At 35.1% G+C, this 15,774-nt stretch overlaps 1 protein-coding gene across 2 annotated transcripts; it reads right to left on the minus strand.

Annotated features, from left to right (window-relative positions):
- Positions 1 to 11,017: 11,017 nt before the first annotated feature.
- Positions 11,018 to 14,170, minus strand: LOC104107519 (cyclin-D4-1-like). Of its 2 annotated transcripts, none has more exons than XM_009616348.3 (6): positions 13,501 to 14,169; positions 12,772 to 12,858; positions 12,583 to 12,681; positions 12,285 to 12,486; positions 12,058 to 12,182; positions 11,018 to 11,719 (listed from the first exon to the last, which is right to left on the minus strand). In XM_009616348.3, exons 1-6 carry the CDS (start codon positions 13,813 to 13,815, stop codon positions 11,483 to 11,485), a joined length of 1,065 nt encoding a protein of 354 aa, XP_009614643.2. In that variant the 5' UTR covers positions 13,816 to 14,169; the 3' UTR covers positions 11,018 to 11,482. The 2 variants fall into 2 exon arrangements, 1 of the variants encoding a protein (XP_009614643.2); XR_011415945.1 differs by having other exon boundaries at positions 11,510 to 11,719; positions 11,900 to 12,182; positions 13,501 to 14,170.
- Positions 14,171 to 15,774: the final 1,604 nt, after the last annotated feature.

Here is a 15,774-nt window from a genome sequence, read left to right on the forward strand (position 1 = left end):
AAGTTTGTTTGTATTTAAATATAATTTTTTTAACTTTTAATTTAAAATTATCCTTAAGTACCGTTTTTCGCTCCATCAAGTACGGATAGGGGTACTAGTAGGGTACCAAAAAAATATTCTTAACCCATACCCTCAAGGAACCTTCCCCTTACCCTTACCCTTACCATTACCCTCCTTTCACAAAGCTCAATAATGATGAGCCAAAAAAAAATAACGGAAAAGGGAAATTTCAGATCTTTTTTGGGCAAAATTGAAACAATCAAAAGGGCCACTTTGTCAAAAAAATCCAAAATAAGAAATTGAAAACGTAACTTCAAATAAGTCTCAAATATAGTCTACCAATGAACTCAACAAAGAAGGTAAAACAAGCATTCTGGATATGAATCATCACTGATTTTCCTACTTCTAAATTCAAATAAGGTGCTCATTATTTTTCTGCACTTCTGCCATTTTCACTGACACATATACCATAAAAAAACTTTCGAAAAATTTCAAATCTTGAGCAACCAAAACCAAAGGCAAAATGGGAGAAGATTGTCGGGGAAGAAGGCAAAATAAGGGGAGGGAAGACGAAATCAGGTGGAGAAGAAGACAAAAGGTGGAGGGGAAGGGGCATCTGTAATATTATTCTCGCGGTCAACAGATGTGGAAGAGAGATTTGTCTACAAAGATCCATGGATAAACTATGTATTTTAATTTGTGTGAGGCATTTCTTTTGATATCTTTTTATTCAGGTGCTCTTTTCTATAAACTTAAATTAAATTAAATTATAATATTTCTCTGTCAGAGATTAAAAATCTATTAAGTTTAGAATTCAAATCTGGCATCAATCAGAACGAAATTTTAAATATTTTTACATTCATATAAACTGTTCAACAAGAGTATTACGCTTCCAATTCACAAAGGGTGGCATATTGATTGGTGGGCAGGGGTGTATATATCTTGCCCCAACTGATATAATAAAACACTATTTTGTCAAAAAATTATAATGTATATTATGTATCGATAATGAGTAAAATAAAAATATTGAATATAAATAAAAAATGACATTGCCTATTATTATAATAATTTATTTATTTATTTACTTCTTCAAATATACACCAATTAAAAAAAATCCTATGTACATCTTTGCAAATAGTTCGAGCCTTCGATAGGGAGGCGTATGCCAGACATTTTTTATGACTCTGGATCTATTTGGCATGCACACTTGGAACATCCAAGTCATGTTATCTTAGATTTACTTTGATCTAGAAAGTTGATTTCATTTCCTAGGCCATTTTCTAGTTCTTTTACTTGTAACTCTTGCTTAAGTTCTAAACATTCGGCTTTGCCGTTTCCTTTAAGTACTTCAACTACTTCTTATGTTTTAGAATTAATTCATTCTGATGTTTGGCAGTCTCCTGTGCTCTCAGTTAGTGGTTATCGTTATTATGTTCTTTTTATTGTTGATTTCACTCGTTATACTTGGATTTATCCTCTTCCTCTTAAAAGTAATGTAATATCTTGTTTTACACACTTTAAACTTCTTGTTGAAAATCAATTTGGTGGGTCTATTAAGGCATTTCGTTCAGATGGAGAGGGTGAGTATCAAAGTTCTTCCTTTATCTCCCTTCTCCGATCTCATGGTATTCATCATCAGTTGTCTTGCCCTCACACGCCTAAACATAATGGTGTAGTAGAGCGCAAGCACCGTCATATCCCTGATGTTGCACTTTACTTTACTTTTCATGCTCATGCACATCTTTCTTTGTGGGTAGAAACTTTTCTTAGTTCTGTTCACCTTATTAATCGTCTTCCGTCTCCCTCCCTAGCTAAGCGCTCTCCCTGTGAAATTTTCTTTGGGGTTCTACCTGATTACACTATTCTAAAACCCTTTGGGTGTCTTTGTTATCCTAATCTATATCTTTATCATTGTCATAAACTTGACTCTCCTTCTTCTCCTTGCGTGTTTTTGGGGTATAGCTCTAGTCACAAGGGATAGCAGTGTTTACATCTTGATACTAACCGTGTTTATATCAGTCGTTTTGTTCGCTTTATTGAGCATTGTTTCCATACGCAAATAGGTATTCTTTTCTACCTGCACGTCCTTCTGTGCCTCGTGTCCTCCTTCCTACACCTGCTGCATTGTCTAGTCCTACCTCTATAGAATCTGTGGAATCTGCTTGTTCCTCCACAACCACCAGTCCCTCCACTTCTGATTCTACTCACCCTATGATTACTCGATCTAAGTGTGGCATGGTTAACCAAAATCCAAAGTATGCTCTTAATTCTATGTCTATGACTAATGCTTGTTGAGCCTACTTATTTTAGCTCAGCTGTTAAGGATGCTAGATGGAAAAGTGCTATGGCAGAGGTGTTCAATGCTTTACTTGAAAATAAGACATGATCTTTTGTTCCTCGGCCTTCTGGTGTTAATATTATTGGCTGTAAATGGGTCTATTGTGTAAAGAAGAAGTCTGATAGATCCCTGGATCGATGTAAGGCACGATTGGTGGCTAAAGGTTATACACAAGCCCCATGTGTGGATTATGGTGAGACATTTAGTCTTGTTGTTCGCCCTACCACCATACGTTTGGTACTCTCTATTGCTCTTTCTCGTGGTTGGACTATTCGTCAGTTTGATGTAAAAAAATGCCTTCCTTAATAGTTTTTTGCATGAGTCTGTCTATATGGAGTAGCCACAGGGATTTATTGATTCTCTTCAACCAGACTATGTTTTCCAATTGCATAAAGAATTATATGGTTTTAAGCAAGCGCCTCGTGCTTGGTTTAGTAGGTTTGGCTATTTTCTGTTATCTCACGGGTTTCATAATAGTTGTGCAGACTATTCTATGTTTGTTTATTCATCCGGTGGCCATTATCTTTTTCTTTTATTATATATGGATGATATTGTACTTACTGGCTCTAACCCTCGCTTGATCTCTTGGTTTTCTGGATTACTCCACTCTGAGTTCTCTATTAGTGATCTTGGTGAACTTCATTATTTTTTGGGAGTTCGTGTCACTTGCCTGGATGATGGTTTACATCTCTCTCAAAGTAAGTATGCTTGAGATATTCTTGATAGTGCTGGTATGCTACAAGCAAAGCCTGCCACTACAACATGCTCTTCTCGCTCTCCTGGTATTGAGAATTTTGGTCCTGTTGACTCTACCTTATATCGTAGTTTGGTAGGTGTTTTACAATATTTATCTTTAACACGTCCAGACATTGATTTTGCTATAAATACAGTTAGTCAGCACTTGCATGCTCCTACTTCTGGCCATTTTGCTGTTATTAAACGCATTCTGCATTATATTGCTGGCACTCTTGACTTTGGATTAGCGCTGAAGCGAAGTTCTACTTTTTCTCTTACTGCATACTTTGATGCTGATTTGGCTGGTTGTCCTGACACTCGATGGTCTATCACTGGGTCCTTTGTATTCTTTGGCCCAAATCTTATTTCTTGGTCTTCCAAGAAGCAACATACTGTTTCTCGTTCCAGCACTGGGGCATTATTCTATCAGGAAGAAGACGCACGGGGTTGGGGGTTGGGGCGGGGAAGAAGACAAGAGTGGGAGGGGTTATTTTTTATTTATTTATTTGTTAATTAGTGTAAAAAGGAAAAAAGAAACTTAAAATTTGGACACGTGGATTCTTTATAAAACTTCTGACATAAAATTTTTAGAATTTACGTTTTATGTGTAGAACACGCGGATGCCATATAGCTAAAGTGACGTGTTACTGTGTCATTAACAACCTTTTGAAAGGTTTGAGTGTGTAATATTATTCCCGCGGTCAACAGGTGTATAAGAGAGATTTGGGTACAAAGATCCATGGATAAACTATGTATTTTAATTTGTGTGAGGCATTTCTTTTGATATCTTTTTATTCGGGTGTTCTTTTCAATAAACTTAAATTAAATTAAATTACAATATTTCTCTATCAGAGATTAAAAATCTATTAAGTTTAGAATTCAAATCTGGCAGCAATCAGAACGAAATTTAAAATATTTTTACATTCATATAAACCGTTCAACAAGAGTATTACTCTTCCAATTCACAAAGGGTGGCATATTGATTGGTGGGAAGGGATGTGTATATCTTGGCCCAAGCGGTATAACAAATAACTATTTCGTCGAAAAATTATACAATACATGTACATTATGTATCGATAATAAGTAAAATAAAAATATTAAATATAAATAAGAAATGGCACCGCTCATTATTATAATAATTTATTTATTTATTTATTTACTTCTTCAAATATACACCAATTACAAAAAACATCCTATGTACATCTTTGCAAATAGTTCGAGCCTTCGATAGGGAGGCGTATGCCAGACATTCGTTTTATAAACCGCTCCTTTTCAATTTAGATGATATATTTTACTTAAATTACTATGGACCCCTTTCTGACTTGTTTAGTACCATAAATTCCAAAAGTCTTCATTTATTCTTAAACTTCATGTCCAGTCAATTAGTTCACATAAATTGGAACGGAGGGAGTAGTACTTTTCGTATAGTTTCTGTATATCTAAATTTTAATTTAAAATGTTGAATTGAACTTATACAGTTTAGCTTCAAAATTTGTCAAACTGATTCTTGGTAAACAAAATGTGTCATCTAAATTGAAAAAATAGAATGCTATGTAATATCTATTTTTTTCTTTTCTTAATACATATTATATTTAGGTTGGGAATTCACTTCAACGGTCATTTAAATTAAGTTAATTACAGAGTAAAGTCAATTCTTTTGTGTCACTATAAAATCTTCCAAACTTAACCTTCCTAGAAAGTCATTACATCCGGGAAACCAGTTTTTTTTTTTTGTGTGTGCCGGAAAGATTAACCCGGCATGCCATGTGTGATGTGACTTATAAACATTCAAATTTCTCAAATGGTCATTCCATCTTACGAAGTTTTGCAAAATCTTCATTTATTTTTTAAGTAAACTACGTCTTATGTCAATAATATTTACTTGATAAATATTTTTTCTTTCACCAAATAACAGAAGGCAGATTACCGAGAGCATGTGAAGAATTAACAAGCCTCTAGAAGTTTATAGAGAAAGGTTACATGTCATTCCTATAGTGATGTGAAGGTATAGAGAACATATATTAAAACATAGCATGAAGAATGTCAAAAAAAAACTTGACTGTTATAATAAAGTGATTATAAAGGATGTCCTATATAGAGACTTCTCACTATACTTCGTTCAAGGAAAAAAGAAGTTTCACTCCATTTTGACTAAGATTTAAGGGAAGGTGTAATATGGCCATTAATTTGGCTTCTTCTTAAGTGGGGGGGGCAAATTTTCATGACATTTGTCATGACATAATATCCACTATAATAAAATTTGTGGATCATGACATTTGCCCTGATATAATATCTACTATTAGGCCAAGGATTTCTTGTTATAAATAGAAGAGTTTCTCCTCATTTGCAAATACACCAATTTAAGAGTTTTTCACTCTTGTCTTTCTTTTTTCTCCTTTATTTCATTATAGAGTATTTTGTAAGAGAGTGAGTGTTGGGAAACACTTGTGTGAATCCTATCTTTGGAGTGATCTTGTAAGGTTATTCTCTTGAGGTATTTAGGACTAATTAAAGTATTTACTCTAATTTTGTACTCTTGTTGGTATAGTAAAATTGCTCCTCTCCGCTTGTGGACGTAGGTCACCTTGACCGAACAACGTTAAATTTATGTCTTCTTTATCTTCTTTAATTGTTGTTATTATCAACTTGCATTGTCTTTTTTATTGTTATTATAACGTTGTTTGGCTAAATTTCGCACTACCCGGTAACTCAATCCTAACAAATTGGTATCAGAGCCAGATCTAACCGGGTTAGTTTAAATAGCCAAAATGACTCTAATAAAGTCTTATGTTGAGAAATTTGACCGAAGTACAAACTTCGGAATGTGGCAATTACAGATGGAAGCTATCCTAATTCAGGATGGCTTAGATTTGGCACTGCAAGGAAAGGAGAAGATGCCGGATAAAATTACGGACGAGGAGTTTGCCGTCACAGACAAAAAGGCAACAACATGTATTATTTTAAATCTTTCAAATGAGGTTTTGCGTGAAGTTGCAGCAGAAAGCTCAGCCAAAGGTATATGGGAAAAGCTTAAAACCCTATATATGAAAAGAACAGTAGAAAACAGGTTTTACCTAAAGCAAAAACTCTACACTTTTCGTATGGCTGAAGGTACCTCTATACTTACACATCTTGATACTTTTGATTCTCTTCTTATGGATTTAAGTAACATAGATGCTGAAATCAAAGATGGGGATCAAGCTGTGTTATTGCGTGTTTCCTTACCCAGTCGTTTAAACATATAAGAGATACTATGCTTTATGAAAAGGATAATATCTCTTATAAAGATATCAAATCTATTTTGAAATCAAAAGAACAAATAGATAGAGATATTACTGGGGAAAGTGAGAACCAAGGGGAAGGCTTATTCAGAAGAGGTAGATCCAATAAGAAAGATTCAAGTAGTGAGAAACCTAAATCAAGGTCAAAATCCAGATACAGAAATATCATGTGCAAATATTGTCATAAGAAAGGTCACATTATTTCTGAATGCTTTAAATTGAAAAACAAAAAAAAGCATACAAAAAAGAAAAATGAGCACAAAAATACTAACACTGCCGAAGCAAGTGTAGCTGCTGATGAGAGTGGGGGAACTATTTTTTTAGCAACTAATAATAGTTTCAAATCTAACAATGAGTGGATTTTAGATTCGAGTTGTTCTTATCATATGTATCTCAATCGAGATTTATTTACTACATATGAATCTATTGGAGGTGGAGTTGTCTTGATGGGCAACAATGCTTCCTGCAAAGTTATTGAAAAAGGTGCAGTACGAATCAAAATGCACGATGGTATGGTGAGAACTCTCACCGATGTTTAGACATGTTCCTGACTTAAAGAAAAATTTCATCTCTTTGGGCACTCTAGAATCTCTTAGGTGCAAGTACACAAGTGAAGGTGGAGTTTTGAAAATTTCTCATGGTGCTTTTATGATCATGAAAGCACGTAGATCTGGTACGTTGTATACTCTTTTGGGATCTACTATTACAGGTGTTGCTGCAGTTTCAATATCAGATAAATCAGATTTTGACATTACCAAATTGTGGCATATGCGATTGGGGCATATGAGTAAAAAAGGTCTTTCCATCCTCAACAAAAGAGGTCTCTTATATGGCCAAAGTACCGAAAATATGGATTTCTGTGAACATTGTATGTTCGGAAAGCAGAAAATAGTCAGCTTCAAATCTCCAACGATTCTAGAACAAAAGGTACTTTGGATTACATTCATTCAGATCTTTGGGGTCCTTCACGTACCCTATCAAAAGGTGATGCGAGGTATATGTTAACTTTCACTGATGATTATTCAAGAAAAGTTTGGGTTTATTTCCTGAAAAATAAAAGTGATATTTTCTTAAATTTCAAACAATGGAAAGTTTTGATTGAGAAGCAAACAGGAAAACAGGTTAAGCGTCTTAGAACAGATAATGGCTTGGAATTTTGTAATGATGAATTCAACGAATTTTGCAAGAATGAAGGAATTGCTCGACATCGTACTGTGAGAATGACACCTCAGTAAAATGGTGTGGCAAAAAGGATGAATAAAACTCTTTTGGAAAGGGCTCGTTGCATGATTTCAAATGCTGGGTTGACAAATGCCTTTTGGGCAGAAGTTATCTCTACTGCTTGTTATATTGTCAACCGAGCTCCTTCTGCACCTTTGAACTTTAAGACTCTAGAGGAAATATGGTCAGGTACTCCTGGTAATTATTCTGATTTAAAGATATTTGGTTGCCCTGCATACATGCATGTAAATAATGGAAAATTAGAGCCAAGGGCTAAAAAGTACATTTTTCTTGGGTATGCATGTGGGGTGAAAGGATACCGACTATGGTATCCTGATCCCACGGCACCAAAATTTATAATTAGCAGAGATGTAACCTTTGATGAATCCTCGATGTTACATTCTATAAAAGAGTCTTCTAGTTCTTGTAATAAAGATAAATGAAAGAGTACACAGAACCAGGTGGAGATTGAGATTGGCATTCCTTCTGAGCCAAGCTCATCAACTTTGGAGAAAAATACAGTTAAAACTCCTAAAATTGAGACAGAAGCTGAAATTCCTGAAGTTGAGACTCCTGAAGTTGAACCGGAAGAAGAGGAGTATTCTATAGCCAAACATAGACCAAGAAGAGAAGGTAAATAACCATTAAGGTTTGGAGATTATGTTACATTTGCTTTTTCAGTTGCACAGGAAACTGAAGAAATTGGAGAACCATCAAAATATTCAGAAGTAGTTTCTGGTGCTGACTCAGCCAAGTGGTTGATTGCAATGAATGAAGAAATTGAGTCCCTCCACAAGAATGGTACTTGGTCTCTTGTAAAGTCGCCATCAGGAAAAAGAATTGTTAGTTGCAAATGGGTCTTCAAGAAAAAGGATGGCATTCCTGGGGTTGAAGATGTGAGGTATAAGGCACGATTAGTTGCAAAGGGCTATAGTTAGGTACAAGAAATTGATTTTAATGATATTTTCTCACATGTTGTTAAACATAGCTCTATTCGTATCTTGCTTGCCTTCGTTGCCATGTATGATTTGGAATTAGAACAACTTGATGTTAAGACAGCTTTCTTACATGGCGAACTTGAGGAATAAATATACATGCATCAACCCGAAGGATTTGAAGTTGAAGGAAAAGAAGATCATGTTTGCTTGTTGAAGAAATCCTTGTACGGATTAAAGCAATCTCCAAGATAATGGTACAAAAGGTTTGATTCTTTTATGTTGAGTCATGGTTATTCGAGGAGCATGTATGATAGTTGTGTTTACTTTCGGAAGTTAAATGGGGGTGAATTTGTGTACTTATTACTTTATGTTGATGACATGCTCATTACTTCTAAGAATTTAACAGAAGTTCACAATTTGAAAAGTCAACTGAAAAGTGAATTTGAGATGAAAGATTTGGGAGCAGCTAAGAAAATCCTTGGCATGGAGATAGTACTTGGAGAAAGTCTTGGAGAGGTTTGGCATGAAAGATGCTAAACCAGTTAGTACCCCTCTTGCTACTCATTTTAAGTTATCAGTTGCTCAGTCCCCGCAGTCAGAGGAAGAAAAGAGGTACATGAAACATGTTCCTTATTCCAGTGCAGTCGGCAGTATTATGTATGTAATTATTTGTACACGTCCAGACATTTCACAAGCAGTGAGCGTGGTAAGTCGGTATATGGCTTGCCCTGGTAAAGCACATTGGCAGGCTGTGAAATGGATTCTCATATACTTGCGAGGTACTTCAAACACACGTTTGGAGTTTGGGATAAATACTAACACTTTGGTTGGTTTTGTATACTCAGATTATGCAGGTGATCTTGACAAAAGAAGATCACTGAAAGGTTATATATTTTGCATTGGTGGTTGCACTATTAGTTGGAAAGGTACATTACAACATGTAATAGCTTTATCTACTACCGAAGCAGAATATATGGCAGTGACCGAGGTAATCAAAGAAGCCTTATGGTTGAAGGGTCTATTTGCGGAACTCAATTCACACCAAGGTGGTCTTATCATTTTCTGTGATAGTCAAAGTGCCACTCACTTGACTAAAGATCATATGTATCATGAGAGGACGAAGCACATTGATATAAAGTATCATTTCATTTGAGAAACCATTGCTGAAGGAAAAGTCTCTGGTCAGAAGATCAACACTAGAGACAATCCTCCTAACATGTTCACAAAACCTCTTCCAGTGTCCAAGTTCAAGCTTTGCTTGAACTTGATTGGCATTTATGAAGAATGATTTTGCCCATTGAGGTTTTTTCGGAAAAGGTGGAGCAAATTTACTATATATAAGTCGAAATTAGGTCAATGTGGAGATTTGTAATATAGCTATTAATTTGGCTTCTTCTCAAGTGGGGGCCAAATTTTCATGACATTTGTCATAACATAATATCCACTATAATAAAATTTGTGGATCATGACATTTGCCATGACATAATATCGATTTCTCCCCTCGAAATACTTCTAACACCCTAATTTGCAAAATAATCCGCCTTGCTCTTTTTTTACTGTAAAAAACTAAAAATTTTATCCGTAAAAAATCAATTACGCTTTTCTACAAATAATCAAACAAATGTTGTTGCCCAACCAAAAGGCTTCTAACAATTTCTTCAAGCTTAAAATATGAGATTTGAAAATCAAGGTATATCTAAGGCTCACTTCTTTCCAACACCCTTACTTTATTAGAGTTATAATTCAAACCTAATGATCGATCCTTAAGATAATTTTAATATTTTAGAGCTTATTTTTATGATAATTCATGTATAATATATGTATAACTGTATATAACTGTCTATAACACAAGCGTGGAGCATATCCTCCAATATCTTAATAGTGCGCTCGGACTGTCCGTCCGTCCGAGGATGAAACGTTGTGCTCAACTCAGCCCATGTGCCCAACTCACATTGTACTGCTCTCCACTATTAGGCCAAAGATTACTTGCTATAAATAGAGGAGCTTCTCCTCATTTGTAAACACACCAATTCAAGAGCTTTTCACTCTTGTCTTTCTTTCTCCTCCTTTATTTCATTATAAAGTATTTTGTAAGAGAGTGAGTGTTGAGAAATACTTGTGTGAACCCTATCTTTGTAGTGATCTTGTAAGGTTATTCTCTTGGGGTATTTAGGACTAATTAGAGTATTTACTCTAATTTTGTACTCGTGTTAGTATAGTAAAATTGTTCCTCTCCGCTTGTGAACGTATGTCACCTTAACCGTTGACCAAACCACGTTAAATTTGTATCTTCTTTATCTTCTTTAATTGTTGTTATTATCAACTTGCATTGTCTTTTTTATTATCATTATAACGTTATTTGGCTAAATTCCGCACTACCCGATAACCCGATCCTAACAGAAGGTATTATCAACACTCACCAAGTGCAAAATAATAACAGGTAAAAGAAAAGGAAATGAGGAAAAACTTTTTTGCACAAGACATTACACCATTATAGACAAAAATTCAAGCGCAAAATGCATTTCTCAAATAGTATTAGAATTTGCCTTCTCTATAATATTTCTCAAATAGTTCTCTCTTTTTCCTTTCCCAATTATCATTCTTTTATTTCTCCAAATGAAATAACAATAATAAGCCAAAAACGAACAAGAAAAAAGTATATCCCTACCAAAAATGATGGCCATTCCCAAAATTCCCTTTTACCCCTCAACCTCCTATTACTATGGTTGTTGACAACTCAGGAGTTCTTATTAACAGCTAGTGACATTTCTTTTCATGCTAAAAGCAAGAAACACCCCACCCCCTTCCCCCCTTCCCCCCCCCCCCACACCCTTCTTTTTTGTATATTTTCTACTCTCCTCTTTTGTGACTTTGTCAAAGCCACACCAAATCTTCCATTTAGCCAAAATTGAATGGACTTGGAGATGGTGGGATTTTCTTTTCTTTTTTTAAAAAGGGAAAATTCAGATTCACAACTTTTCTGAAGTCCCATGCTCTAAAGATGATGTGTCAAGTTTTCTCCTTTTAGTATGTGAAGAAGTTGTACATGATCCAACTGTTCTCTCATCACCACTTTTGTAGCTCAAGCATGCTGCTGCTTCCAACACTCCAATAGGACTTTGAGGTACTAATGAGGCAGCAGCAGCAGTAGTAATAGTAGCAGTTGTCAAATCTTGAATCAGTTCAACACACTTCTGCACTCTACCCTGCAAAATCCAAAAAAAAAAATACAAAAAAGGGAACCCCACTTAAGTTAAATAAATAAACCAAGTATTTGTACATTATTGCCTCAAGAATCTAGAACAAAAGAAATGCTTGCCCTGCCCTTAAAAATCTACTCTTTTTATAATCGAAAAAGTTCCGAGGTTAGTGAGTAATGGACTCGCCTCTTTACCCCTCTCTACTTAAATACTAGACTTGCGTCCACGTCAGCATTCGAACTCGTGACATGCGTCAACAGCGTTCCAACTTGTGATGTGCGTCTAATCTACACATCGTTACATTCTTACCGCTACATCGATGCATGTGCGCCCACAAAATTTACCTTGTCTAAGTGTATGAAGAAGCAAGGCATTGCCTTATCAATGTCTTTTGCTTGTATTTCCCCTGAAACAGACATTGCCACTGATGCTGCAATTTCAGAAGACCTGAATTCCAAGAAATCAATACCTGCATTCAATTTCCCACCCATCAAACACTTAAATATTTAGGACCATATGAAACAATATAAATCAATTCACTATATCCAAAGACTTAGAGTGAGGTTAAGACTTCTTATTATGCTTAATATCAGTTGCATTGATCCAGAAATCAACGGCCGAGATGGGATTTGATCACCATTCATCTTTCTCATAAAATAATCTATGAATGTGTAAGGTGTATAAGCTTGCATTCTCCACTTCAATGTGCTTAATACCAAAAGTTCCATTCTTTGTATAGTTTTGCCTTCAAATACAAATTTGGGATCCCCTACCTGTTCCACAAACTCAAAAGTTACTACATAATCTAATTCAAGAAATGAACTATTAACATGACAAATATCTCAATTTTGGATGAAAGTTTCATTCACCTGTAAATCAACAGTCAAAGGAACATTAATTTCTTCCATTTTGGCTGCAAGTGATAGACAGGCCACAGCTAACAATTGCACTGTCCAAGTTTTACTTCTCTATATAGCAAATTAGCAGAATGCAAACAATGAATTAGCATTCAAACTTCAAACAGAGGCAGAACAAAGTGATATTCATAGTGAACTTACTGGCAATTCATACAGAGATAGAAATCGATCCAAGTAATTTATCGACAAACAAAAACTCAGCTCTCCAAATCCATAGTGCATATGAGCCTGCAAAACACAAATCCCAATTCAGTAATCACTATAGCAGAATTCTCGTAGTGTATTTCCTATGTAATACAAATTAGGATACCATTTAAAGAGTGAAAATACATAAAGACATAACATTCCATTCTTGATTGCTCTAACAAACTAAGTCAATGTATCAACCATTAATGTCATCAAAAATTCAAAATACCTTCCAAAGTAACAACAACAACAACAACAACAACAATAGCCCACTAAAATACCACGAGTGGGTCTGGTAAGGGGGTAGAGAGGCTGTTTTCGATAGACCATCGGCTCATAAAAATACTTCCCAAAGTAAAATCCATGAAAATCTATTAATACCAAGAGAAGTACATCAAAGATGTAAAACTCAATTTTTAGCTTTAAAAAAAGCAAAAGCTTGAAACTCAATGATAAATCCAGCATTTTCCAAAATAGCAAAAGTGAGATCAAATTAATGCAAACAGGGAGTTAATTAAAATGGGGTTCCGACTAACTTAATGAGCATTCATAAATTAATTATAAAAGATCAACACAATCAAAGAATAAACCAATGCCAACATTATTGAAAAGGGGAAAAAATCCAAGAACCAAATAAATAGAGTATGATTCAATTGATTAAGAATTTAAGACTAATAAAAACACCTTCAAAATCCAATCAAGAGCCTCTTTTCTCACACTCAAATCCAAATCTCCACTTCTCAATCTCTCGACATAATCATCTTTAGGCAAAAACTCCATTTCCCTTTGCACCATAAAACTCAAGCATTCTTCACTTAAACTTGGCAAATCAATCAATGGCTCTGATCTAATACCATTGTTAAAGCTCAAGTCTTTACTCTTAGTTTCAATGTTCTGTTGACTTATAGTCAAAGAATCAACATCATCAAAACAAAGACTTTTTGTTTCTGTACATAAAAGATTTGAGGCTACAAAATCATAAATGTTATCAGCTGCCATTAAAGCAAACTAGCAAAGCAAAAAAAAAATCTTAATTTACTATGTTATAATTAAACCCCCTTTATCAAAATCTTATATTTTTACAAAATTTAATCCCATTTACATGAGATTGTTAAAAAAAATAAATTTTTAAGGATTTTTAAGAGAACAGGAAAGAGACTATAGAAGGGAGAAAAATTTGATAGTGGGGGCTGGAGACTGTTACAAGAAAATGAGGTTTTTATATAGGAAATGAACATTTGTGTTTAGGGTAAAGGAGAGATTTTGGGGGAGAGAAGATGACTGCGGATTCTAAGCAGAAACGTATCTACGTGAAAAAAGGAAAAGAAAAATTAAAGACCAAAAAAGCCCAAATAACTAACAAAAAATTGTGGTGAGATAGAATATGATTCTGTCATTTTAAGGTCGGAAATAAAAAAAAATATTGGTAGGATTCTTTTCCTTTTAATGAATCTTATACAAATGAATTTCAATTAGTCGGAACCTTCGACATTGAGTGAAAAATATATAAAAAAAAATATTAAAAAGGCGCACACAGTCGAGATTTGATTTTGTAATCCGTTATAAATATTTTTTAATTATACGACTTATTTCACATAAATTTACAACAATAACAAAAATAAAACTTAGTGTAGTCCGAGAAATAAATATAATAGTGTAAATGTTAGGTAAGCAATAACATCAAGTAACACAAGATAGTAGAAAAATCATAACACAAGTAACATTATCTAGCAATAGAATTCTAAGAATATGGAAATACTAGAATAACGCAACTACTATTGGAATGAAATGAAATACGCTCAACTGCCTACTAACCTTCTAGCATAATTCTTGTCCTTCATACTCTCGGGTCATATACTCGGTAAGCTGAGGATATGTCATGTCCTGCCTAATCACATTTCCCCAATACTTCTTTGGCCTACCTCTATTTCTCCTAAGACCGGCCATCGGCAGTCTCTCACACCTCCTTACTAGGGTTCGAACATCTCCTCTTCACATGCCCGAACCATCTCATGCAAGCTTTCCCCAACTTGTCCACCACGGCGGTCACGCCTACCTTGTCTCAAATATCTTCATTCCTGACCATGTCTCTCCTAGTATACTCACACATCCATCTCACATCCTCATCTCTGTTACTTTCATCTTTTGGACATGAGAGTTTTGACTGACCAACACTTTGTCCCATACAACAGAATCGGTCTAACCATCACTTTGTAGACCTTACCTTTAAGTTTTGGTAGCACGTTCTTTCATACAAGATATCTGATACTAGCCTCTATTTGATTCATCCCGCTCCAATACAATGTGTGACATCATCGCGATCTCCCTGTTGCCTTGGATTACTGATCCAAGGTACTTGAAACTTCTTCTCTTAGGGATAGACTTGTGAATCCAGCCTCACTTTTACGTTAGCCTCATGAGTAACGTCCGTGAAGTTGCACTTGAAGTATTTTTATTTTCGGCATTCTCAACCTGAAGCCTATAGACTACAGGTCTGTCTTCAAACCTCCAGCCTAATGTTAACTCTGTCTCGCGTCTCGTCAATTAATACTATGATATTTGCAAATAACATGCACCATGACACCTCCCCTTGAATGTGACCCATCAATACTTCCATCGTCAAGACAAATAAAAATGGGCTAAGAGCTGATCCCTGGTGTAACCTCATCACGGCTGGAAAGTATCTCGAGTCTCCTCCCACTGTCCTAATTCGGATCTTAGCTCCATCATACATGTCCTTTATCCCACTAATGTACGCTACATGTACACCTTTGGCCTCCAAATATTTTTATAAAACTTTCTTGAGACTTTGTGTGGGTAAAAAATAAAATAAAAAAATCTATAAAAGTAACAACAAATTTTTTTGTAAGAACATTTTTCTTCTATTGAAATAGTAAAAAGGCATCAGAGATCATTTCTTCCACACTTTTCCCACACACCAGATTTGAGTGAATTTGA

The sequence above is a fragment of the Nicotiana tomentosiformis genome, chromosome 5 (assembly GCF_000390325.3).
Source record: "Nicotiana tomentosiformis chromosome 5, ASM39032v3, whole genome shotgun sequence".
NCBI classification, from domain to species: domain Eukaryota; kingdom Viridiplantae; phylum Streptophyta; class Magnoliopsida; order Solanales; family Solanaceae; genus Nicotiana; species Nicotiana tomentosiformis.